Here is a 16,671-nt window from a genome sequence, read left to right as displayed (position 1 = left end):
GCATAAAATAATGGGTTTCATTACTTTTACCTGCCCTGTGGTTTTTGTTTGTTTTGAGACTTGGTCCTGCTTATATCCTCACTTACACTGTAGCTTCCTGCTGGCATCACACACTAGTCCTTCTGCTGCAGTTTCCCGCAGTCCCACTAGCTTCTGCCTTGTGTGCTGGGATTAGAGCTTAGACTACAGGCTCGGTATCCTCATTCTGTGTCAGGCTACATTCTCTGTCTCTGACTGCTTCATAACTTGGTTTCCATGTCTAAGTGTTTAATTTAAGCTCATCTGAACAGTATGAGCTCTATCCCCACTGACTGGCTGTTACTGTTGGGTGTTGCCGTAGAGGATTGGTTGGTACATGTTGCTTTGGCTGCTTTTGAAGCGGGTTTCTTTCCCTGTGAAGTCCGGGGTGGTCCTGTACTTGCAGTCCTCTTGCCTTAGCCTGTGGGAAGCCAAGAAACAATCATACCCTACCACACCAGCCTTGGAATGTGTGTACGTGTGTCTGGACTTCTCCTTAACTCCAATTTGAACATGAGTACTTATACTAACTTATTTATATAACAAAATAACAGTCAAATTCCTTTAGGGCTGGTGAGCTGGATCAGCAGGTACAGGTGCTTACTGCAAAGCCTGGTGACCTGAGTCCAATCTCTGGGACCCACATGGTGAAGAGAACTGCCTCTTTAAGGTGTGACTTTAAAAAATGTAATTTAGCAGGGCATGGTAGTATATACCTTCAATCCTAGCACTTGTGTGGATCTCTGTGAGTCTGAGGCCAACCTGGTCCACAGAGAGAGTTCCAGGGCAGCAGAGCTACACAGCAAAATCCTGTCTTGAAAAAACAACAAATAAAATATTTTTAATCTTTTTTTTTCAACCCATAATAAAATTCTTAGATACAAATCTTAAAAAATCGTGGGTTGGGGATTTAGCTCAGTGAAGGCCCTGGGTTCGGTCCCCAGCTCCAAAAAAAAAAAAAGAAAAGAAAAAAAAAACTATAAAAAAAAAATCGTATGCAGCAAGTGCTTTATAAATTCAACCGTCATCCTCAGCCCCACTTTTTAAAAGAATTTGTTTTATTTTTATTAATGTATGTTTGAGTATGTGTATTCACATATGTGTGCAAGTGTCATGGATGTCAATAGAAGGTCTTAGATCCCCTGGAGCTGAAGTTACAGGAGGTTGTGAGCTGTTTAACATTGGTTCACAGAACTGAGATCTGGTCTTCGGAAGGAGAGCAAGTTCTCTTAACCTGAGCCATCTCTCGGGCCTACATTATAACCCTTGCCAGCTGAGCAGTGCCGGGTGTGACGGCACACGTCTTCACTCTCAGCATTACGAGACAGAGGCAAACACATCTCTGTGAGTTTGGTTTGGTTTGTCTTTTTGAGACAGGGTAGCCCTGGCCATCATGGATCTTACCCTGTAGACCAAGCTGTCCTTGAACTCACAGAGGTCCAGCTGCCTCTGCTTCCCAAATGCTGGGATTAAAGAAGTGTGCCACCACCGTGTATTAATTATAATTATCTCAAACTGACAATAGCCTTAGTGTTATCCCAACATTAAAACAGATTGTGGTACAATCATACAATAGATAGCGCATGTCGCTTTAGCGGTTTGGTTACTCCACACTAATGGCATGGAAGAAACACTATTGTGATGTAGAGCTAATGATGCCAGACCTGCAAGAGGACAGAGCAGTTACGGTCCTTACTAAGCTCAAGAGCAGGGGAAGCTGAAACTGTCGCTCTCAACATTCAGGAGGGTGACTGTTCTGGTAAAAGGACTCACTTCTTAGAGTAATGTTCTGTGTTTCATCTCAGAGGCAATTAACACTTTTGTTTTTATAAAATCCATCAAAATATATATTTTAAATTTGTATAGTGTATTGCTCTGTCTCAGTTTTAAAAAGAAATGTTGTGTGAGCCAAGCCTGGTATCACGCAGTTTTACTCTCAGCACTCAGGAGGCAGAAGCAAGCAGATCTCTGCGATTGTTGAGGGTCGCCCGGTCTGAGTAAAACGATTCAGGACAGCCAGAGCTACAGAGAGACCCTGCCTTAAGAATCAAAAAGTATATATGCAGCATACACATGTGTGTGTGTAGGTGCATAGTGCCGGCGCACATACACCTCTCTCTAGCTCTGTCTGTCTGTCTGTCTGTCTGTCTGTCTGTCTGTCTCTCTCTCTCTCTCTCTCTCTCTGAGAATCTGGACACTGGTGAACAGCTCTCAGTGTCCACTGTCTCTCACAGCACTAGGGTTAGGTTATAAGTCTGCATGGCCTTGCTGAGTTTTCTTGATGCTTGCCCAGCATCAACACTGCTCTCCTCAGCCCCTGTACTTAAGTTTGGGAAACATTTGAACTGCCTCTTCCTTTACAGAAGTAAATTTGGTGACAGTTTGCATCTGTATCCCATGAAATCCACAGAAGCCTGATCGTGATTAATAGCTTCCTATTTGAGCACTTGAAATGTTTGTTCTTCGTTGTAAATTACAGATTTTTTTTCATTTTTTGCTTTCAAAGCCTCACAATACCAGAATTACAGTGTATGCTGCCATATATGCCGTCACATGATTTCACATGCTTATGTATTTATGTGTGAATGCACTTACTAGCAGGGAAGATGCATACAGTTCCATGTACAGATCAGAGGACGACTTGTACAAGTTGGTTTCTCCTTCCATCATTTGGGTTCTTGGGAATCAAATGTAGATTGTCTCTTGGCCACATTTCTCTTTATCCACTGAGCAATCTCACAGGCCTCATGTGTTTTATTTTCAGGGGGGAAAACATCAATTTCTATTTAATATTTGAAGGTATAATTTGGGTGAAATGCCATGAAACGCGCTTTATGCTAAGTTAAAGTTTGATCACTGATCCTGGTTTAGGTACAACTTTTGCTATAGCCCATAATACCAAAATGGATTGTACTTTACATTCCAGTGCCTAACATATGTGTAATTGAAATAAATGTCTGTAGAAATAGTATTGTAGCCTGTTGTTTCCTGCTATAGCAGAGTAACAGAAACAGAGTAAAGTATACATCGTAAAACTTTATTTAGCTTGTGTAGTTCTGTGTGCTGGATGTTCATACATGCTGGTCATAGCCTATGAAGGCCTCTTGTTGCATGACAATATGTTAGAGTGTGACCTGGTGAAAGAGAAGGAAGACCCAAGTGGTTGGCTCTGCAGCTGTCTACACAAAAGTAATGCTCTATGGGGCAGCAGGTTGTAGTTACATATTTAGGAATATAACTAAGAGTATGTATGCACAACAAAGAAAAAGAAGGCCATAAATTTGAGAGACAGCAAAGGAAGATACATAGGAAGGATTAGAGGTAGGAAAGATGTAATTATATTTTAATTTCAAAAAAAATTTTAAAAGAGTACCTGGAGGTGATGGTCCATGCCTTTAATCCCAGCACTGGGGAGGCAGAGGCAGGCAGATCTCTTAATTCAAGAGCAGCCTGGTCTACAGAGCCAGTTCCAGAACAGCCAAGGCTACACAAATAAAGGAAGGAAGGGAGGGAGAGAGGGAGGGAGAGAGGGAGGGGGGGAGGGAAAGAAAGACATGAGTGGGGCCAGTACAGCTGCCCTTTTATGATCATTTCATCCACAAGGCAGTGTCTCTATGCGCTGATTACCTTTCAAAGGTTGCTTTTCTCCACATTCTGCCACACAGACTGCATCAACCCATAGCACACAGTGCATCATATGTGTAATCTTACAATTTTTTTCTATTCCTTAAGGAGAGAATATCAGGGGCTGGAGAGATAGCTCAAGTGGTTATTTAAAAGCACTAGTTGTTGTTCCAGAGAACCTGGGTTCAGATTCCTAACACCTACATGACAGCTCACAGCCTTTAGTTAACTACAATACCAGGGAATCTGATACCCTGTTCTGGCATACATGTGGCATCCAGTTAAAACACCCATGTTTAAAAAAATTTTTTAAGTTTTTTTTTTAATAAAAAGATGCCATTGTGACTAAATTTCACAATGAAATTTAGTTTATTAGTTTAATGAAATCACACTAGAAAATATAATGAATAAGAACAAAATCTGGATTGTTCAGATCCTAGTTACATTCAGTTTTTCATCCCGTGTGTGTGTGTGTGTGTGTGTGTGTGTGTGTGTGTGTGTGTGTGTGTGTGTGTGTGTACACGTACACACGTGTGCATGCGTGCGCCTCTGTCTCCCTAGCGCTGGGACTAAGGCTTGCATCACCAAACCTACTCTGAAGTTTCTAATATTGACCTTGAAGCTACTTCAGTACCAAAGTCAAGAATGCTATTAGATCAGAATGAGTTTGAGCGTACAATCGGTTTGGCTGGCAGGTAGGGGCTTTAGAAAAGGCTCAGCAGGATCATTTGCTTCCCTCCCAGAGGACCCAAATTCAGCCCCCAGCACCCTCATCAGGTGGCTCATAACTTTAGCTCCAGGCGATCTAACACCTCTGGCCTGTCACTTGCACATATTCACAAGCAGAAACACACACATACACATAACTAATAAGTAAAAATGGAGACGAAGGATGCTCAAGCACCAGCCCAAGGTGCTCTGGCCTCAGGAGGCCAAAAGAAAGAGACCCAATCACCTGCTGCGAGCGCTGCTCTGACAGGCAGATGTGTGGTGGAAAGCTGGGAACGGTGGGGTATGTGGTGGGGAAGTGGAAGAAAACATGAAGCCAAAGGAGTTTGTTAGGACACTGTGGAGAAAGGTGGGACTCAGTGTCATTGAGGAACAGGTAGATATGAGGAGGCCAGGGTGAGGTTGTGGCCCAGGCTGCTGCTAAAGGCCTTGTCTCGGTCAGTGGTCCTGCTATAGCTGGGTTCTGTGTCCATGTCTGTGGTCTGGGCTGCCATCAGACATCATATGCTGTCTCTTGGTACCATGCTGTTCTGAGTGGCCTGTGCTGCCTGCCACCTGAGACCATAGGGACATCTGGGCCCATAATGCTGCCAGGAGCCATGTTTGAGTTCTGGGACAGCCAAAGCTGTGTTGATGTCCCTGGCCCATGTTACCAGCAAAGGCCATGCAGGTATCTGAACCACCAGCTGAGTCACTGTGCTGAGCTGGCCCAGCTCCTGCCTGCAGCACAGACTGTGAGTGGCTTGGGCTGGGGAGAGACCCCCCCTCCCTGCACCCCATTGCCTCTTGCCATTTGTGGCAGGAAGGTGAGCTAGCCTCTGAGGTCATGAGAGCAGAGTTGGCTCTGGTGGTGTGGGTACAAGAGAACTGGAGGGCTGACCAACTCAGCTACCAACCAGGCCCAGATCCAGAGCTTCCAGTTGGCCACCCCAACATCTGCACTCTCTGGTCTGCTGGAGCACATGAAAAGGCTGGTCTCGCAGGTCCAAAGCTTCAGGATCTCTGTCACACAGGGCAACAATAGGATACCTGTGAGATATGCTGGTAAGGTTACAGTATTGATAGTGTAGCAGAAGCCAGGGCCCTCAAACCAGACCAATGACTCATTGCAACAGATATTTCCAAGTAAAGATGTTAGATAAAAGATAAAAGGGTATACTGTGTGATATCACGTGGTACACTCCACACTCCACGACAAATATATTTTCTTTTGGTGGGGAGGTTGTAAAGGCAGAGGACAGATATGAAGGGACAGGAGGATGAATGGGCTTGGTGTACATAATGTGAAATTCATAAAGACTCAATAAAGTGTTAAAATAATAATAGAAATAAGTCTTTAAGGCCTGGCAGTGGTGGTGGTGTACATGTCTTTAATCCCAGCACTCAGGAGGTAGAGGCAGGCAAATCTCTGTGAGTTTGAGGACAGCCAGTCTAAAAACAAACAAACAAACAAACAAACAAACAAACACCTACAAGTAATTAAATAAAGAAATCTTTAAAAACAAACAAACAAACAAACAAAGAAGACAGGTTAGGGGTTGGAAAGATAGCTCAGCGATTAAAACCATTTGCTGCTCTTGCTTGGCACCCAGTTCAATTCCTAGCACCCATCATTTGTGACTTCTGTTTAACAGGATCCAATCACCTTCTAGCCTTCATGGGCACCAGAAACCTGTCTGGCAGAATGCACATTTTTTAAAAGGGGGGCTGGAGAGATGGCTCAGAGGTTAAGAGCTCCGACTATTCTTCCAGGGGTCCTGAGTTCAATTCCCAGCAACCACATGGTGGCTCACAACCATCTGTAATGAGATCTGATGCCCTCTTCTGCTGTGTCTGAAGACAGCTATGGTGTACTCACATAAAATAAATATTTTTTTAAAAAGTCAGTTAAAAGAAGAGACAGGTTACTTAAACTTCCATAAGATACCAAGACAGTACAGTATCCCCCCCCCAGGATTATTATATTCATTTAAATGATTCTTTTGAAGAGGTTTTTTTGTTGGTGGTGGTGGTGGTTTTTTTTTTTTTTTTTTTTTTCCAGCTGGGCATGATAACGCACACTTGTAATCCATCCTTCTAGGTCAGAGGCAGGTGGATCTCTGTAAGTTCAAGCCAGTCTGGTGTACAAAGCAAGTTCCAAAAAACCAAAACCAATTCAATAAATAAAGAGGTCTTTCCATAAGATAGAAAATGGTATACTATTACTGCTTGGAGATAAATATTATTTAATAGATTTATACTTAAAATGTTACAGTCAGAGATTAGCATTTTTCTGTTTACCATCATTCCTGTAGTTCTCTTGTCTGGAAATCTTAAATCCCTTTTTACAGGCAATACAAAGCAGCAGTGAGTGGGGATAGTGTGGTGTGAGGCTTGTTTTCTCCTCTGCTCTCTTCAGTGCTGGAGAATATGTTGCTCATGTCTTCAGCAGTTTCCCAAGTGCGAGCTGGAGGGGTGCCTAGTCAGGGTGGGGTTAGGAAATGGGGCTTTCCAGATATTGGGTTTATAACTGAGAGAAACAGAAAATGGTACTGATTGTGAATTATGTCATTTATTTAAGGAGAGGTAGAGAATGAACACGTCCTCTCAGGCACTTAAATTGTGAAATAGATAAGGGTTGTGAAATGTGAATACAGAGAAATGAAACTATAAAAAGGAATTTATTTTTCGTGGAACAGATGGTTTTTTTATAAAATGGCAAATGACAATTGAAAAAGTAATCAAATTGGACTCTCAACATTGTTCCCACAAATGCTATAAGATTATGAAAATGAAATGCTAATTTTCTTTTATATATAACTAGAGAATTGAATGCCTAACATAACAAATTTCTTGGTAATCTTTTTCTTCTGTTTTTATTTAAAAATATTATTGCTACATATTTTCACATGGCTTATTCATTGTACTTGAAGTAAAAGACAGTAACTTTTGTTGAAAATATTTCTTTTAAACTTTAGGAACTGAGTTTTTTTTCTGGTGATGTTAGATGACATTTCTAGTTTTTTACTGTGAATTGCCCAATAATATATAAAGAGAATAAAATTCTACTGGATATTTTAAAGGCAAGTTAAAATACAAGTATTATAATTCATGGACAGTATTACTTTAAAATCAACATGAAAATAGCTCAAATTACCCAAATACTTGTACCACTGGGCAGTGGTGGCACACACCTTTAATCTCTGTACTCAGGCAGAGTAAGTTCGAGGCCAGCCTGGTCTCCAGAATGAGTTCCAGGACAGCCAGGGCTACACACAGAAACAAACAAACAAGTTACCAACTAGGGGAGACAAGGTGACCAAGACATTGCACTCCAGGCGTGCTGACTGACCCCTATAATTCCCTAAAGTGGAGGAAACTCAACTGCATAACTTACGCAATGGAATATTTTGGCACTCTCATCTTATTGAAAATTTATTTTTAAAAAAATTATACAAATTATAAAAATTAATAAAATGTACTGAGGGCTAGAGAGATGGCTCTGGTTCTTGTGGAGGACCCAGATTTGGTTCCTAGACACACATAATGGGTCATCTCTAACTCTGCTTACAGGGAAACTGGTGTCACCTCTGGCCTCTGCAGGCATACATGCTACAAATTCACATAAAGTAAATACATTTAAAAATCAGTATGTACTTACAACAACAATAAAAACAAAGCAACACACGAGGCGTAGTGCCTCACGCCTTTAACTTAGCACTGAGGAGGCAGAGGCAGGGAGTTCCAGGCTGGGACCCAGGGTTATACAGTGAAACCCTGTCTCAAATAAATGCATGACTTTTAACCTGAATGGCAGCTATGATAGCAGGATTACATTTGTAATATAGAATATGTAGGGCAATAAAAGAATGATGTTCTATTAAATGTTTAGATCTGGGATATTTCAGTTAGAGTTCATGGAGGCCATGAATTCAATCCTTAAGACTACTTCAACTTAAGTTTTTATTGGTGTGCCGGCGAGGTAGCACAGTGAGGACCCAAGTGTTGATAATCATCACCTAAGAGCAAGGCATGGCACCTTATGACCATATGGTTAATACTGGGGAGATAGATAGAGAGGTAGACCTTACTAGCCGTCGTCATCATGATAGATGGAGGGAGATGTCTATATTGATAAATGATAATGACAATAGACTCACTCTCACTATTTGTAAAAAATAAAGCTTCCATCCAGGCATAGTGGCCAGGCCTTTAACCCCAGTGCTTGGGAGGCAGAGACAGGCAGATCTCTGAGTTCCAGGACAGCCAGGGCTACACAGAGAAACCCCCATCTCCAAAAACAACAAAAATTCAAGGTCAGGAAGACAAATACCACTAATTGTCACTGGTATGTGGAAGCTAATATGTTGGTCTAAAAAGATAGGATAAACCACAGTTTCACACAGTGATTTAACACACGGGTCACCATATTCTGTCTTCTCTAGAGCATCCAGAGAGAACCCCAAAGATACAGCAATTCATTTTCTTTTCTTTTTTTTTTTCAGAGCTGGGGACCGAACCCAGGGCCTTGTGCTTGCTAAGCAAGCACTCTACCACTGAGCTAAATCCCCAACCCTACAGCAATTCATTCTTAAATATGGGAAGACTTTAAGGATGTGATACTTTTTGAAGACTTGAATGTTTTCCCACAAACAACCTGCTACTCGGTGTGGATCAGTATGAGTCAGGGGTGGTGTTACATACATTTACTCCTAGCACCCAGGAAGAAAGATAGAAGGATCATGAGGTCAAGGCCAGCCTGCATACAAAGCAAAATAAGAAACAAACAAATAAGAATCGATTGGTATCAGATTGTAAGATATATAATACAATAAGCTATCATAGAGAGTTGTCTTTTGGGAGCAACAAGATGCCTCTTTGAGTAAAGATTCTTGTCTCCAAGCCTAATGACCTGAGTTCAATTCCCAGGACCTGCACGGTGGAAGGAGAGAACCAACTGTGCGTGCGTGTGAGAGAGAGTGTGTGTGTGTGTGTGTGTGTGTGTGTGTGTGTGTGTGTGTGTGTGTGTGTGCGCGCGCACTCACAAATAAACAAATGAATGGAAAATTTTAAAAATACAAGTTTTTCTTTGTACTTTTTATTAATATTTCAAAATCTTTGTGTTACAGGACTTTGCATCACGAGCTAAACTGGCAGTTCAAAAACTAGTACAGAAAGTTGGATTTTTTGGAATTTTGGCCTGTGCTTCTGTAAGTGGACTATATTTAAAGTTATAAATTTCACTAAGTGCTATGAATATACTTTGATCAATTTGTTATGCATATTAATGGCTTGTGTTCTTGTATGTATGTATGTATGTATGTATGTATGTATGATTGTATGTATGTATGTATGAATGTATGTATGTATGTATGAATGTATGTATGTGTACCACATTTATGTCTGCAAAGGTTAGATGTGGGTGCTGGAAACTGAATTGTCCTGTAAGTCAATCTTCTAACCCCCCACCCCCTTTTTTTTGTTTGTTTGTTTGTTTCTTTGGGTTTTTTTGATTTGTGGTTGGTTGGCTTTGGTTTTTCGATACAGGTTTCTCTGTGTAATAAGTCCTGGCTGTCCTGGACTCGCTTTGTAAACTAGAGTGGCTTCAATTTTCAAGGCTTGAAACAACGAAGAAATAAAATCCATCATCCCTAAGAAGAATTAATAATGAAATGAATTAGGAAGTCTTTTTCCAGAGTGTCAAGTGTTAATAGGAAGATTTGTCTAAAACTTGACTTAAGCTCTTAGCTCCTGGTTAGGTTTGGGCGAGCCTCGGAAGCATGAGGACTTCAGTTTGCATTCTCTCAGAATTCCCGTAAGACGCCTGAGTAATGGCATACACCTGTAATATCAGTGATGGCAGGATGGGAGATGAAGACAGACGGATCCTGGTACGCACAAAGGTGCACACTCACTTAAACCAAGATGTCATTCCTGAATTACTGTTGTTGATCCTGCAAGTATTAGATGTTTTCCCAGTTTAACTCCCAGCTCAGCCTCTATGACAGTAGTGACAACAGATATAAAGTGGCCCAAGGAAGCTCCCTCACAAGGCTGATAGGATTTGTAAGGATATTTGTGAAAACCGTGTGTCACACAGCCTCAGCCCAACCCTGAGCGTGGGCGAAAGGGGATCAGAAGTGCAGGGTTGTCCCTGGTGTCACAGCAGGTATGAGGCTTCGAGGAGGCCCTGTATGTGCTCTCAGCAAGTAAAGGCACTGGTAGCCTGAGCATGCAGACCTGAGATCAGTCCCAGCGATCCAAGGAAAGGGAGAAGATGCCTAAAGCTTTCCTCTGACATTCACATGCATGTGCGCATGTAAACACACACAGAAAACATTTTTGCAAGAACACTCACATAAATGCTCTTTGTTTTACTGTGATTTATCAGCCTTTTATCAGCTACTGCATCATAGGAGTAAATGAGAAACAAGTAGTGAGAGCACATACCTGCAATCTCAGCACTGGGGGTCTGAGGCAGGAGGATAGCTGTAAATTTCAAGACCATTCTGACTTGAGTTTGAGGCCAGGCTGGTCTACACGGTGAGTTGCAAAACAGCCAAAGCTCCATGGAAAGACTGTCGCAATCAGAATCAAAACAAGGCAACAGCAGCAAACCCCAAGAAGGGGAAAGTGAGAGGTGTTTTCTCTCTCAAAGATCTAGAAGCCAGAAATTACAGACAGTTGAAATGCTGTGTTAAAAACCCAGTGTGGCAACCATGCCTTTAATCCCTGAATTTGGTAGATAGAGGCAGGCAAATCTCTGTGAGTTTAAGGCCAACCTTGTCTACAGGGTGAGTTCCAGGAAAGCCAGAACTACACAGAGAAATCCTGGTGTGTGTGTGTGTGTGTGTGTGTGTGTGTGTGTGTGTGTGTGTGTGTGTGTGTGTGTGTGTGTGACAGAGAGAGACGGAGGGAGGGAGGGAGGGAAGGAGAGGAAAAGTACTATGGATAAACTGAGGCACCTATTAGATGATACTGTTCTTAATCTAAGGCCAGTTGCCTGGGTTCCGATCTTTTCCATGGGGGAAATGTCTTACTCTGTCTGCCATCCTTTTCTACAGAATATGTATAATAAATATCATATAGCATGTACCTGGGGAAAGTGAGATGCCTTTAATTTCTCAAAGCAGGAAATCTTTACTCATGGTCATTACAAGCTCACCGTCCACTATGCATCCCTTATACTGGTCACGTACAGTTAGAGTTAAGTTAAATCGAAAGATGAGTTTGGCTAGCTATGAATTTTTTCTAAGATGTTTTTAATGAAAGTTAAAGGGTACTTATTAATTATCGTGGTGTCAACATTTAAACTAAGATAAAATTCTAGTTGAGAGGAAATTTTAAAGCAATCCTGTAGAGTTTTTCGTTTGTTTGTGATATTATTTTATCGTACATGGGTGTTTTGCCTGTATGCATGTCTGTAACTGATGTCTGCAGGGGCAAGAAGAGGGCATTGGATCCACTAAGACTTCAGTGACAGATGATTGTTAACCACCACGTGTGTGGGAATTGAATCCCTCTGGAAGAGCAACCTCTGAGCCATCTTCCAGCCCCAGAATCAAATAGCTTTAATTTTAATTGTCCTCTTGGCTTATCTAGTTATAACTTCAGGAAAAACAGCCAACAGTAGTCATGTCTCCTAATGGCTTGACTATCCTTCTCCAAGAGTATCCAACCAGAGTGAAATTCCTAGCAGCTTGACAAGTTAGATGGTGTGTCTATTCTAATTTTCATTTTAAACCATTTCCACCTACTGTGGTTGAAGCGTGGGAATAAACAAGAGCTGGGTTGGAGAGGCTGCTCTCTCAGAGCTCCTGAGTGCTGCTCCCAGCAACCACATGGTGGCTCAGAGCCATCTGCGATGGGTCAGATGGCCTCTTCTGAAGATTACTACCACAGTGTACTCACATACAAAAAATAAATAGATAAACAATAGCTAGCAGTGGTGGTGATCGTCTTTAATCTCAGTGCTCTCGAGGCAGTCAGTCTCCTGAGCTCAAAGCCAGTCTGATCTACAGAGTGAGTTTTAGCACAGCCGGGCTACCCAGAAAAACCCTGTTCAAAAAAAACAAAAAGAAAGAAAAGAAAATCATATTTTATAGACTTGTGAGCATAAAAAAGAAAAGAAAAGGTAAGATGTGGCCTCTGTACTCTGTACAGTTACAGGAAGAGTCTGGCTACAGAGTCCAAGAGTCACAGCAGAGAACGCTTGAGTTCTCAGTCATGACAGTGTTCTTAGAAGACTATATGTGGCAAATATTTTTTTAAACAACTGGGCTTTTCTTTCAGAGTTCAGAAATAAAATTATATAAATGAATTGGCATACAAATGGCTCCGCCAACAGTCACGAGGGCAGAGTATCTCTGTGGGAGAAAGATAAATGAAGTGCTCAAAAGCAGTTGTGGTTTCTTCACATTTTTACATGAAATTGTTTTAATGTGGCAATGTTTGGAAAGGTATTTATTGTGAATCACTTCTTTGTCTAGGACAGAGTATTCAAAACATCTGAATCGGTGTGCTTTCATATCTCCACCCTGAATCTTTTTAAAATATGCCACGTGGTTCCAGAGTCTTAGACTTCCTTAAATATAAGATACAACCTACTCTGTCCTGAATCCACTTTGTGGCCAAGAGTAACCTTGAACTCCTGCCTGCCTTTAGCTCCCAAAAGCTCCAGCTGCAGGCATGTGGTAGGTTTAAATGTTGAAAGCACCCACCAGTGTGTGTAGTTACTGAAGATATGGGCACTTCCGTACACTTGTGTTGAACAATCCATTCACACTTTACCAAAGAAAACAGCCATCAAATGCTCAGAAATCTACCAAAAGGATATTCAAGGTTCTAGCCATTCCTCATGTGTTAAGAACTATTTGTATGAGGTACATCTTAGTTTTCTGTGATCCTATGGAATGTCACTCTACCAAGAATGAGATCCAGCTTAGGAACTATTGGAACTCCCCTCTAGTCTTCTGAACAATGTCATATACTGGTCAGAGACCTTTATCTCGTGTCATAGAAAGTGATGATTAAAGCAGGGTACCACACACCAATGGGTTTTTAAAACATTTTCTGTGAATTATTCATAGAAGTCTCTTTTTTTCCTTCTCTTGATAGATTCCAAATCCCCTGTTCGACCTGGCTGGAATAACATGTGGACACTTCCTTGTACCTTTTTGGACCTTCTTTGGTGCAACCCTGATTGGAAAAGCAATCATTAAAATGCATATCCAGGTAATTATAGCTGAGTCACTGCCTAATGACCTTGAAAGGACCTTGATCGGGCCATGGCTCTTGTTCCTCCTTCAGTCAGTTTAATAATGAGAGAACGCAGATTTAGAAGTACGTAAATTCTGCTGTTTGTTTTTCTTCTTTCCTCTTCCTTCTTGCTTTATTAAAAAAAAACAAGTAGTGTACTTGTGTAAGAAAATGTACATCATTTTCATGTACACAGTCAAAAGCCGTACTTTCCTACTGACCGCCATCTGAAGGAGGGTCACCCGTCATTGATTTGTGCTCTCTTTCACACTGCATTGTACTTCCTCACTTGTCACCAATATCCTTTCCCGAAAGCCAGGCAGATGTTTGCGGGCAAGAGAAGGGTAGTTGAAGCTGTGAGGAAATATGGGTTATGTGGTTAGAGAAGTGAGACTGCTAGCCTCAGAGCCATGCTTAACATCTTTAAGATACACCCACAAATAAAGACACTAAGAACCTAAGTGACAGAGAAGTGCCTGTGCCTTGAACTGTGAATTATTCCATCTAAGGGCAATTCTCACTTATAAAAAAATTTTAAAAAGATTTTTTTTTCCGGCGCTGGGGATCGAACCCAGGGCCTTGCGCTTTATAGGCAAGTACTCTACTGCTGAGCTAAATCCCCAACCCTAAAAAGATTTTTTTAGTCAGTGTGTTTCACGTTTCACAGCAAATACGCATTTACTAAAAAAGAAAGTTAAAAACAATGAACTAATGTCTCTAAAAATAAAAGTCTATCCTCAGTGATGGTGAGGGGCTGGAGAGATGACTCAGCGGTAAAGAGCACTGGCTGCTCTTCCAGAGGCCCCTGGTTCAGTTCACAGCACCCACATGGCTGCTCAGAACCATGTGGAGCTCTAATCCCAGGGGATCTGACATCCTCTTCTGGCCTCTACGTGCTGACTGCACATAGTTCATGTACATACATGCAGACAAAACAGCTGTACACAGCTAAATACCTCTTTTAAAGGAGGGGGGATGTGCATGCCTTTAATCCCAGCACTCCCTGTGATCTCATGGCCAGCCTACTCTAATATCTAGTTCCAGGCCAGCCATGACTACATAGAGACCCTGTCTTTAAAAGGGGTATGTGTATGGGGTGATGGGTAACAGGAACCTGCCTTTGAGAAGTTTTATTCAATCTGTTTTCTGCTGTTAAAATAATTACTTAACCATCAGTGATGTCTTTTTCTTCCTTTGAGGAATTTATTTTTTCCCACTTGTATTAAGTATTTAGGTCAGCACCATGAATGGCGGCGCAGGACTTTAGTCCCAGCATTCAGGAGGCAGCAGCCAGGGGATCTCTGAGTTTGAGGCCAGCCTGGTCTACAGAATGAGTTCCAGGACAGCCAGGGCTACACAGAGAAACCCTCTCTCAAGAAACAAAACCAACTGACATGGCTTTTTGAGTTACTACCTAAGTACTCGGTGATTTTAATTCCTATTGTAACAGTTACTGTAATCTGTACATATGCTGTGCTTCATGTGTTTGAATGCGTCACCTGCATGAAGTGTACATGCATGCCTTGTGCCACTGAGGTGGAGAAGCTGTCCCTTTGGTGCCAAAGCCCATTTCTCTTCAAGAGCAACAAGTGCTGTTAACTACTAAGCCACGTCTCAGCCCCATAATCTGTAAATCTGTATGTCTTGTTTTATACTTCTTGAATATAGTAACTTATTCTATTTTTATAATTTTTATTGCCTGTTTCTGGCTTATTTTGTATAATATATCTTCATTTTACTCACCCTCGCTTACCACCTTCCATACCTGTTTTAATTTTGAATCCATCTAATCTAATTTGTGCTACAAATGTACTCATAGATAGATGGCTTCCACCTAAAGCATGGTAGACCTACCAGGGGCCACACCCAGAAAGAAAATTATTGTAGGGGTTGGGGATTTGGCTCAGTGGTAGAGCGCTTGCCTAGCAAGCTCAAGGCCCTGGGTTCGGTCCCCAGCTCCGAAAAAAAAAAAAAAGAATAGAAAAAAAAAAAAAGAAAATGATTGTAAATTTGAATCCTAAGCACCTTATCTGTAGCTATTTATGCGTGGCTTGTCATACCTTTCATTTCGGAAAAGTGGTCAACATTGATAATACATCCTGAATAGATTTTCTGCTAAGATATACCAATTCTGGTTTGTTTTGTTTCTCTGTGTAGCCTTGGCTGTCCTGGAACTTACTCTGCAGACCAGGCTGGCCTCAAACTCAGGACTCTATCTGCCTGCCTCTACCTATTAAGTGCTAGGATTAAAAGCATTCACTACCACTGCCTGGCTCAATTCATATTGCACCTCATGCTTTAAACTCAGTAGTGTTCTGGTATAACGGAAGTGGTCTCAGGACAGTAGCCATACTTAAGTGGTAATAATCTGTAAGAATGCTGACAGGTGGAATTTGAACCCAGGTCAACTAAGGAAAATAAACATTTTATTGCCTGCTGGTTATCAGGACCAATGACGGGTGTGAGGGAACTGTGCAGATTTTGTGGAGAAACCTAGCGTTTAGAAGGAAAAAAGCTTGCCTTGGGACCTGGAATTCCAAGCAGGCTCTGAGGTTAAAGTTGCTCCTCTACCTACTATGTAGAGAAAAAAGAAAGAAAACCCATTTGTCTTTCCCCAGCATGGGTCTGGATTCTTTTCCTGACTGTGGGATATGTTTACTGGGTTCCATTGTACATAGTAACTTGCCTTATTAAGGCATGTCACTTGATGTGCATCCAGATGTAGCTTAGAACAAGCCTTTCTCGTTCCCTGAGTAGGCAGTATTAATGAGTAATATAAACATTTTGGTCAGTTTGAGAGTCCAGAGAAACACCCACACACAAATTCTTCTGTTCTCTACTGAAACCCATCTCCTCGTTTGCTTTTCTTTCATGCTGTTTTTCCTCAGCTTAACTTTAGACAGCTTTCCAATAAGTTATTTTTATTAATGGCTTGCTGTCTGTTAATCTTCCTTGAAAATTCCACCAGTACATCTACTGTGTTGGATCCAAACTTTCCTGCTCACTAGGTAGATTCAACTTCTCTGCCTAGGAGAGGGTTCTTATCTTGTTCTCAAATACGGA

General features: G+C 41.6%; 1 protein-coding gene across 3 annotated transcripts in view; it reads left to right on the top strand.

Moving 5' to 3' along the window:
• The window catches only part of Vmp1 (vacuole membrane protein 1), a 99,115-nt gene that overhangs the window by 62,337 nt on the left and 20,107 nt on the right, over nt 1-16,671 (top strand). For all 3 annotated transcript variants that reach the window (XM_006247079.5, NM_138839.2, XM_006247078.5), the window contains 2 exons: nt 9,480-9,560; nt 13,468-13,584. In XM_006247079.5, coding sequence (XP_006247141.1) covers nt 9,480-9,560; nt 13,468-13,584 — 198 coding nt within the window. The remainder of the gene's footprint in view (nt 1-9,479; nt 9,561-13,467; nt 13,585-16,671) is intronic.

Source organism: Rattus norvegicus, chromosome 10, assembly GCF_036323735.1.
Source record: "Rattus norvegicus strain BN/NHsdMcwi chromosome 10, GRCr8, whole genome shotgun sequence".
NCBI lineage: Eukaryota > Metazoa > Chordata > Mammalia > Rodentia > Muridae > Rattus > Rattus norvegicus.
This window is presented reverse-complemented; position numbering and strand designations above follow the sequence as displayed.